Source organism: Zingiber officinale, chromosome 8A (assembly GCF_018446385.1).
Source record: "Zingiber officinale cultivar Zhangliang chromosome 8A, Zo_v1.1, whole genome shotgun sequence".
Taxonomy (NCBI): Eukaryota; Viridiplantae; Streptophyta; class Magnoliopsida; order Zingiberales; family Zingiberaceae; genus Zingiber; species Zingiber officinale.
Window position 1 is genome coordinate 79707230 of NC_056000.1, and position 10225 is coordinate 79717454.

Consider the following 10225-nt stretch of genomic DNA (forward strand, 5'->3'; position numbering starts at 1 on the left):
GCCGACCTTTTCTCACTTCGACAACACGCCAACTACGTTGCTTTGACTAGCTGTGTGAGCGGTATACTGTACCTTCGACGTTCTCTGATTCCGAATTCGTTCAACTTCAGTAAATTAATCTTTACCGTGAAAATAAATCATCATTGAGTTGCTCACGATTAGATTGTTGTTCCTAAGGAACATTTCACCGATTCACGACTGCTATAAATACAGGAAGAAAAAAAATGCTCCGCCGAAGAAAAAGAAAAGAAGAATAATATTCAGAAGAGGAATCAATGTCTTGCTCGGTAGCGATCGCAAGTTCGCCGGTGTTCTCCCCGTCTCCGATCTCGATAGCGTGTAAGGGATCGCCGGAAACTCTAATCTTGAATCCGAGCTCGCCCTCCGCGTCGCCCTGCTCCCGCTCAGCATCTTCCCCTTTCCGGTTCCGATTCCAGAGAGCCACCATCTCGCTGCGGGCTGCTAGCGGCGGGTTCGGAGGCGCGGCATCTCCATCCGGGGTAGCTGTCGATCTGTCTCCGTCACCGCCGCCGTTGGGATCGAGCGGCTCCCGTTCCGTCTTGAAGAGGAAGCGGCCTGCGCGGATTGATATTCCTTTGGCCGAGGCGTCTCCTTTCGAGACAGAGGAAGTGGATGGCCGGAGGGAGGTGCAGGCAGAGAGTGCGAGGTATTCAGTGTATTGCAAGAGGGGGAGGAAGCGGTTGGAGATGGAAGATCGGCACAAGGTGTCGTTGGACCTCAATGGGAATCCCAAACTGGTAGGTACACTTCTAGGGTTTTATTTATCATGTTCATCTTCCCGTTACTTTTCTTGTGCGAAGAGAAATTTTAGATTTAGGGTTTAATTGAATCGCCCCCGGCTTCAATCAATCCGTTTCGTCTCGTTTGCCACTACGAATCGACGATGGAACCTTATCTTTTCCCAAAGATTGTTTTCGAAGTTTCTTTCTGGTGCTTTAGGAAATTCTTAAAGATGGTATTTTTTTTCGGTGTTTCATAATTCTAGCGGAATTAACCTAATTGTGATTGCAGGCTTTCTTTGGCATTTTTGACGGACATGGAGGCAAGAAAGCTTCTGAGTTCGCTGCGGAGAACATGGGCGAGTTCATAGCAGAGGAAATGTCGACATCCACAAGAGCAGACTCCTGCAGCATCGAAGAAATCATCAGAACTGGATACTTAAAAACCGATGCCGAGTTCTTAAAGAAGGCAGTCAATGGAGGCGCTTGCTGCGTCACTGCCTTAGTTACAGACGGCGATCTCGTCGTCTCCAATGCCGGCGATTGCCGCGCTGTCTTAAGCCGAGCTGGTAAAGCAGAAGCCCTTACCTCCGACCACAAGCCCTCTCGTGAAGATGAAAGAGAGAGAATCGAGAGCCTCGTGAGTGTTCCGCAACAATTACATGGATTCTAACAATTACATTTTGGATGATGCTTCTGCTTACAATGCGCGATCCAAATCTTATGCAGGGTGGCTATGTCGATTACTGCCGAGGAACATGGAGATTACAGGGCTCCCTCGCGATATCTAGAGGGATCGGAGATGCACATCTCAAAGAATGGGTGATTCCGGTGCCGGAGACTAAAGTCGTCAACATCGAACCTGAATGCGAGTTCTTAATCCTCGCATCTGATGGACTGTGGGACAAGGTACGAATTGAAAAACCTGTTTTCTATCTTATGAAAAATCCAATTTTTAAACCTGTAAATGACTCGAATTCCTTCTTCTTTTTCAGGTCGGCAATCAGGAAGCAGTAGATCTTGCTCGGCCACTGTGCGTTCATGCGGAGAACGCATCGACGCTGTCTGCGTGTAAACAGCTCGTGGAATTATCTGCCGCGCGAGGCTCGCTGGATGATATAAGCGTGATGATAGTGAAGCTGCAGCATTTTGTTCGAAGGTGATTGCTGAGTTGGCAAAGGCATTAGATTTTGTTGTTACCGCAAGTAGAATTTTTATGGACTTGCGGCTGTCTAGATTCTCTCTGATTTGTATTTAGATTCTTGCTTCTCTTCTCTGAAAGTTGCAAGCCAATAATAAATCTATTGAATTTTGAGGAACTTTGGAAAGCAATAAGAACAGTGTACTTGGTCATGGATTATAAATGAAAATTCTTGCCTTTTTATCAACAATTGTTGTTGCATTTTAAGTAGATGTTGAAAATTGAATTCTATTCTAGTTCTGCTCTTCATTTAAATGGGAAAAAAAAGAGAGGAAAAGTAAAGTGAGATCACACAATCCTATAAAGTACTTGGATAAGGTGCTTTTAGCCCCGGGCTGAGTGCAATGTTAAACGATAGGACAATATGCTCTTTCAACAAGAGTTTGACGGTAAGCGATGGAGCTGTACACTCATGTGATGAGGGGAACAATGATATATATAAAGAAAAATATTAAGAAAATGTTTAAAGATAGATGCATAAATTTAAGGGTAATTTTACATGTAGTTTCTATTGACAAATAAAACTTTGTATGTAGTCCTCATCCATGAAAATCTTTATTTTTACTCCCCAGTCAAACATATTTATCTAATTGTTCATGATATTTTTAGGTACAAAAAGTCTAAAAAGCAGTATAAATCCTCTTAAATTCAGTATATTAAATTAGAATCTAGTATATTTTCTATCAAATTGAGTACGATTCTTTTTTCACCTCAAAATATACTGAATTTTAGTTTAATGTGCTGAATTTAATAGGAATTATACTCATTTTTAGACTATTTATACCGAAAAATATGAGGGTTAATTTCGATAGAAAATATACTCGATCCTAGTATAGAGTGTTGGATTCTAGTGTAAAGGGTTGAATTTAATAGGAATTATATTTGTTTTTAGACTTTGTATATCTAAAAAATAAGAGGGACAATTTTGATAGAAAATATACTCGATTTTAATATAAAGTGCTGACTTTAAGAAGAATTATACTCGTTTTTGGACTTTTTGTATTCAATTTTGAACTTTTTGTACCTAAAAAATTTGAGGGGCAATTTAGGTAATAATATTTACATGAAGGAGTTGAAACAAGTAATACTTTACATGCAGAGAGTGGAAACAAAGTTTTTTATACATGAAGATTACATACAAAGTTAACATTATGATTGAAAATTTTTTCTAATTTATCATAAATTTAATCCACCATTTCATTTTTTATACATCCTATCATTTTGTGTTCTTTGGCATATCATTTTTAGTAATAAGGGTTTGATTTGTAAGCTGGGCATATTAAATGTCTGCGGTACTCAAATCAATCATGATATTGGACCACTTTATAGGATCTATTTGTGCTTGTCGAATTTAATTAGAAGTCTATCTGACCGTCGATCTTAGAATTAGTCAGCTGTATGAACACCAGGTTACATATCTAACGAAAAAACAAAAGAATAAGGTGCTTTTATAGTTAAATGACCCTTAATTTTTTTAAAAAAATTGTTATAAGTTGATTTATATCAAAATTTTCAAGAAAAATTTTAGTCAACAATTCTAATTTGGTCTTTAATTAATTGCCTACGCGGCTCGTTTTCGTTACAGCCCACACGCCAACTCTTGACCATCCGATCCCCATCGGACGGCTTTCAGCCAACACGAACGCTTTATATCTGCTCAATAAAGGCCCATTGGATGTCCGCCTCGGTCGCTCAACAGCCGCTTCTCCATGGCCGCCGGAGAAGGCGGCGCCACACCTCCGTCGGAGGAGTGGAATTCTAAGAAGTCTCCGCCGTCGACACCGCCGTATGTGAGGGCGGTGGCCGGATCCCTCGGTGGCGTCGTCGAGGCCTGCTGCCTCCAGCCCATCGACGTGATCAAGACCCGGCTCCAGCTCGATCGCACCGGAGCCTACCGCGGCATCGTGCACTGCGGCGCCACCGCGGCTCGGACGGAGGGCGTACGAGCTCTATGGAAGGGACTCACACCCTTCGCCACGCACCTCACGCTCAAGTACGCGCTCCGCATGGGCTCCAACGCCGTTCTCCAGTCCGCCTTCAAGGACGCCGCTACCGGCGATCTCTCTAACCGCGGAAGGATCGCCGCTGGATTCGGAGCCGGCGTCATCGAAGCCCTCCTCATAGTTACCCCCTTCGAGGTCAGTGGCGCAGCTGCTAATTCCATTACCTAGATCCCAATCTTTGCACTGTCGCTGCGATTGCTTCAGCTGCCATTTGATCGATCCCATACCACCATCATTCTTCGTTCTGTTGTTTAGAACTTGGATTTTGGTATCATTTTTGATTCGACAATGACTCTCTATATGGAATTTTTACCTTGTGCTGACTTAAAGTTCGGAGATCTAACTTTTTGTTGACAACAGTATCCTGCAACTTCTGGTTACCGACCTGTGATTTGATAACTTGATCTCACATTAAGATTAGAGATTAGCTTCAGCATTTTCACCTCTCATGGTTTTAGGGTTCTTACAAATTCCTTCTTCTTATATCCAATTCTGTACAGTAATTGACGATTTTATCAGCATCATTGAAAATTCTATTTGGATCTTAATATGAATTTACTATGAATTTTAGGGTTCAAATGATCGTCTTTAAATTTTCATATGAATTGACTATTGCATGATTCACATTTGTTATCTATAGCATTCAAGTCACTGTTACCTTTCTCAAAATCACTATTGTCTATAACATCATTCACATTTACTAGTACTACATGATTCACGAGTTAATTTTGACTCTTGATACAAATAACACTTACCATCTACTTTTGAACCTCAGTTGATTTTGAGATCGAAACGTGAAAAACGGCTTCACGGCATCTTGATACCGTTGTAGATTGCCTGAAACATTGAAGATCATCTATGTTCTTGTCTTTGTTTTTCCCATTAAGATGTTAAACGTTTTCTTTTCACCCGCACAACATTATGTGTTTGAAGACGAATCATGACAAACTAGATGCACACTTTTATCGCACAATCGTTCTAATATGTACCATACTTATCCAAGAGTTCCCAGTTTGCTGTAACGGTGAAACTCATCACTTTTGTTAGATGATTCTGAAGATTGTCTGCATTTGTTGAAGTAGTTTTCTTATATTCAATCTCAGAGAAAAAATAGTATTGCTTTAAGTCACTAGGAACTTTTTAAAAATGGTTACACTCCCTTGATGTATCGAGTGAACATGTTATTTTAAGTTTCGACTTGGTGAAATGCTCCATAAATTACATTCCAAAGAATTCATAGTGATCTTTGATTCAATCAGAACTTAGGAAACATTGTGATACATTGCAAGTTCGCACTCACAGTAAATTTTCTAAATTATATTTCTCCTAGTTCTTCATTATTAATGCCTGTTCTACTTCTTGCGGTAATCTTAAAGTTCTTACATAACCTTCTCATTTATCAAGGTGGTGAAGATACGGCTGCAACAGCAGAAAGGCTTGAGACCAGAGCTTCTGAAGTACAAGGGTCCTGTCCATTGTGCAAGGATGATTGCCCGCGAAGAAGGCATTTTGGGTCTTTGGGCGGGAGCTGCGCCAACAGTTATGCGCAACGGAACAAACCAAGCTGCTATGTTCACAGCCAAAAATGCATTCGATGTCCTCCTCTGGAAGAAACAAGAGGGAGACGGAAAGGTCCTCCAACCATGGCAATCCATGATTTCGGGGTTTCTCGCGGGGACTGCTGGACCTATCTGCACAGGCCCCTTCGATGTTGTCAAGACGCGGTTGATGGCCCAAAGCAAATCTGGGGGTGAAGTAAAATACAAAGGCATGGTCCATGCTATTAGAACGATATTTGCCGAGGAAGGATTGCATGCACTTTGGAAAGGTTTACTTCCCAGGCTCATGAGGATTCCTCCTGGCCAGGCTATAATGTGGGCTGTTGCCGATCAAGTAACTGGATTCTATGACAAAACCTATTTACAACCGGCAAAGCTTTAATTTTCTCTTCGAGCATCAATAAACGAGGATTCCTTTCGTCAATAATTGAAATCTATGACCCAATTGCTCAGTTAAGAAGTTTTTTGTTGGACATGATTCTTTACTCTTCTACTTCCCCAAGGTCATTGATTAATTGTGGTTAGAATTCGAAACATATTTTGCTGGCTCAGTTCTTTTCTTTTTCATCCGATGCCTTGTAAATGAACTTCCATACCAGTTCTTTTAGTAGACTTTGAATCAAGAGGACCCTAAGGATCATGATTACCTTATTTCAGATGTCTTTTACAGTCCGTTATCCAATTATACGAAGGAAGATAAATCGTATGTATGTGAAAGGTGATACTGACATGTAGGGCAGCAAGTATGAGCTTGTATAAAAGCCCGAATATTTCGATCAAGAGAGGTAATTGTAAAGGACCATCCGGCCTGGCACTTGATCAGTCACATTGCCAAGTGCTCATTGAAGTTCCGCTAGTTGTTAGTCTTATTTGTACGATGACATTAAGCGAAAAAAAATTGATAATCCAATTTTTCATCGATCATTAACATAAATCGGGAAGCACATGTGACGGTCAATTTAGAAATCTAGCATTCTTTGATTACGTCCCTCGTTTAGAGGAAAAATTCTTATAAATACGTCATAACTAGAATTCGAATCGTGGGTGGCTGGATGACAATTTGAATGTCCTATCGTTACACCATAATCCAGGGACATATGATGACATTAAGCGAGCAGTTATCATCGTTCGCTAATTATGATCAAATCATTAAACAAGCCCAATGAATTTTAGTAGCTTCATTATCAGTTTATATAATCCTACATAAGTCTGTGGTTAATGAGTTAAAGTGACGCCTCTCTGAATTTTCAAATTACAAGCGGTTAGAATGTCAACTGCGACGCACACTTTAGAATTAATCGATTCAATAAATTAAATACCTAAAATAAAAATAATATAAAAAAATGGTTACACCTGTTGCAGATTGATGGAAAGTCATTCAAATCTAAACCATTATATTAGACAAGTGTTCCTAATAAACCGTGTTCAAAAAATTCCTGCTTAGGCGACGCCTAAGCTGTCGGCGGCAACCCACTGCCTCGTCTTTTGCCAAGGCGGCGACGATAGACGGTGAGACATTAATCGGTTGTTAGGCGGCTGGGCACCGCCTATGATGCTGTTGGGCGCCACCTCCTCGACATGTTCTTTTTTCTTGGTCACGAAAAATTGATTGAATCGATTCAGCAGGGTTTTCGTGACAAACAGAATCCTACCGAATTGATCAACTGATCGATTCGGCATGTTGAATCGATCAGATTCAACACGGTTCTGTTTGTCACGAAAATCTTACCAAATCAATTAACTAATTGATTTGGCCAGTTTTTTACAATAAACTTCTTTTCCTTGAATCGATTAACAGATCGATTTAGCACTACCAATCGATCCATTGAAGGGAAAAAAATAGAAAATGCGGATTTATATACTATAGGGTTATATTTTAAACTTTTAATCGAGATTTTCAACCGCCCTAAACCTAAACTTAAACCTCATCGTCTTCTCCCTCCCCTTCTTCATCCCATTTTCTTCTCCAACCTGCCCTAGTTGCTACCTTTTCTCCCTCCCCTTTTTATGAAAAATCAACAAGCAACAAGAAGCTTGCTGCCCTAGCCTCTTCCTCCTTCAGTCTTCATCAAGGAGCTTGTTGTCGTTGAGGTTGCCAAGTGCCAACAATGAAACAAAAACAGCCCTTGTTCCTTCATTTCCAACCAAAGTCGTAGACATTAGACAGTTTTTTCTTCTACCAGGTTAGTAAAATTGTAAGTTTGATAAATAATAATCATTGCTCATATGTTTTTCATTTCCTTCCATTGGTTAATACTTAATAAAATTTAATTGTATGTTATTATTTTAATCTTGTATGTTATTGTTTGCCTTGAATTGAGAATCGTCGTCATCTGTGGGGTTTTTTTTTTTTAATGTTTGATAATCATTGCTTATATGTTCTTTATCAATGATTTCTTAAATGCTCGACTTAATAACCATTGCTCGACTTGAATTTACAGCGATGGTGGATTCTACAAATTTGAATAAGTTGAAATGTAAGTTGTGTCAAAAAATTACTAGTGGTGGAATTTATTGGCTCAAACAACATGTTGCCAATATCAAGGGAAATGTTGTGTCATGTAAGAAGTCCTCGGATGAGGATAAATTGAAGTGTAAGAATGGAATTGAAGAAGCAAGAACAAAAAAAAACAAAAGAATATCAATGAAATAGAGGTGAGAGAATAAGTTGTTCTTGAAAAATATGAGGAAAACGAAGAGACTCTAGTGACAAGAAGGAATCCGCTTACTCTTGACTCTATGGACAGATTTGCATCTGTTATTGATCCCAAATCTTCATTGAGTGGAAGTAAGAAGACAAAATAACAACAAAATATTATTGATGCAAATTAGAAGTAAAGGACACACAGTATGTACCAATATTTAGCACAAGGGGTGTACGAGTCCAGTATTCCTTGTCATGTCATTGACAATGATAGCTTCAAGAGATTTGTGAAAGTGATTACTCAATTTGGCCCAAGTTATCTCCTCCAACTCAATAGTTATTAAGGGAGCACTTATTGAAGGAAGTGGTAGATAGAACTAAAAGTATATTAAAGAAGCAAGAAGAAGAATGGGCTTTGAATGGTTGCTCAATTTTGATCGATGCTTCGACCAACTGAAAAAGAAGAAGTATCATGAATTTGTGTGTCAATTGTAAAGAATGCACAACTTTCCTTTCTTCTAGGGAAGCATCAAATGAAGCACACACCGGGAATTATATATTTGAATATGTGAACAAGTGCATTGAAGAAGTTGGGTCCCAAAGTATAATTTAAGTGATAACGGACAATGCTTCGAATAATATGACGACAAAAGATTTGTTGAAGGAGAAGAGATCACATATATTTGGACTTCACGTGCAACTCACACTTTGAATCTTATGCTTCAAGGAATTGGGAACCAACCAAAATTCAAAGGGTGATTGATAAGGCAAAGAACTTGACAATCTTTATTTATACACATCACAAGATATTGTCAATAATGAAAAAATTTACCAAAAAAAGGAGCATAGTGAGGCCGAGAGTAACACAATTTCCAACCACTTTTCTAGAGTAACACAATTTCCAACCACTTTTCTAACTTTGCAAAACTTGATGGAGAAGAAAAGTGAACTAAGATTTATGGTTGCTAGTGAAGAATGGAATGCATATAAACATTTAAAAAGTGTAAAGGGGAAAGCGACACATAATATCACTATGAGTGTCTCTTTTGGAATAGAGTAAGTTTTTGCTTAAAGATGTTTGTCTCTTTAGTTAAATTGCTTCGTCTTGTTGATGGAGATAAGAAGTCATCTATGAGTTTTGTATATAGAGAATTACTTAGAGTGAGAGAGGAGATTAAAGTAACATAAAAAAAATCAAGAGTTTTATTATCGTCTGATTATTGATATTAGTGATGAGAAAAGTCATAATCGGCTTGATAATCCACTACATTTAGCAACCTACCTCTTGAATCCTTATTACTCCTTCAATGACCGAAGCATATGAAATGAAGAAGTGATCACGAATGACTTATTCACTTGTGTTAAAACATTCTTTCCCAATGATATTGATAGTCAAAGTGAGGTAGTAAATGTGGAGTTATTAAAATATATCAACAAAGTGAGAGGATTTGGAAGACCATTGGTTATAATTTAATGTATACTATCCGAGTAAGAACTAGGTATTTATTTTATTTTATTATTTTTATTGTGTGTTGTTTCTTCTTGATTTTGCTTATTGTTATTGTTTGATTTGTTTTTATTTAATTGGAAGGTAGCATCTTTTTTGACATGGTGCACCTAAATTACAAAAAATGGCTAAAAGAATCTTTTCTTTAACTACAAGTTCTTCCGATTGTGAGAGAAATTGAAGTACTTTTGAGGCATAAGTACTTAATTAATAATTGTTTATTGACTTATTGCTTATTGTCTTAATAATTAATATATTTATTTAATATAGATCCATACAAAAAAAAAAAAAGAAATAGACTAGATATCAAAAGGTTGAACAATTTAGTCTATGTTCAATTTAATATCAAGATCATAAACAAAAAGAAAAGATAAGAAGAAAAATGAGGAAATGTGATACTTGCTAGTGAAGCAACTATGGCACAAGGATGGATTGTAATTGGTGGAGATAAAGATGTTGAGACAAATATTGAAGATGTCAGAAAACTTCACGAAAAAGAATTTGTATCGGATGAAGCAAAGGAAGATGTCATAGATTTTGAGTTTGAATCTGATACAGAGGAAATGTTAGA

General features: G+C 38.3%; 2 protein-coding genes across 2 annotated transcripts; both read left to right on the top strand.

The window, feature by feature from the left end:
• The first annotated feature begins 209 nt into the window (after positions 1–209).
• LOC122009679 (probable protein phosphatase 2C 32) lies at positions 210–2128 on the top strand. The gene is made up of 4 exons (XM_042565938.1): positions 210–758; positions 1033–1380; positions 1470–1649; positions 1736–2128. Exons 1-4 carry the CDS (start codon positions 276–278, stop codon positions 1901–1903), a joined length of 1179 nt encoding a protein of 392 aa, XP_042421872.1. The 5' UTR covers positions 210–275; the 3' UTR covers positions 1904–2128.
• A 1491-nt stretch (positions 2129–3619) lies between these two features.
• LOC122009680 (mitochondrial succinate-fumarate transporter 1-like) lies at positions 3620–6159 on the top strand. Its single transcript, XM_042565939.1, has 2 exons — positions 3620–4079; positions 5349–6159. Exons 1-2 carry the CDS (start codon positions 3651–3653, stop codon positions 5883–5885), a joined length of 966 nt encoding a protein of 321 aa, XP_042421873.1. The 5' UTR covers positions 3620–3650; the 3' UTR covers positions 5886–6159.
• The last annotated feature ends 4066 nt before the right edge of the window (positions 6160–10225 follow it).

Coding starts and splice junctions, on each gene's coding strand:
- LOC122009680 (XM_042565939.1), top strand. CDS start 3,651: ATGGCCGCCGGAGAAGGCGGCGCCACACCTCCGTCGGAGGAGTGGAAT. Junction 4,080..5,348: donor TCATAGTTACCCCCTTCGAG/GTCAGTGGCGCA, acceptor TCATTTATCAAG/GTGGTGAAGATACGGCTGCA.
- LOC122009679 (XM_042565938.1), top strand. CDS start 276: ATGTCTTGCTCGGTAGCGATCGCAAGTTCGCCGGTGTTCTCCCCGTCT. Junction 759..1,032: donor TCAATGGGAATCCCAAACTG/GTAGGTACACTT, acceptor TTGTGATTGCAG/GCTTTCTTTGGCATTTTTGA. Junction 1,650..1,735: donor CTGATGGACTGTGGGACAAG/GTACGAATTGAA, acceptor CTTCTTTTTCAG/GTCGGCAATCAGGAAGCAGT.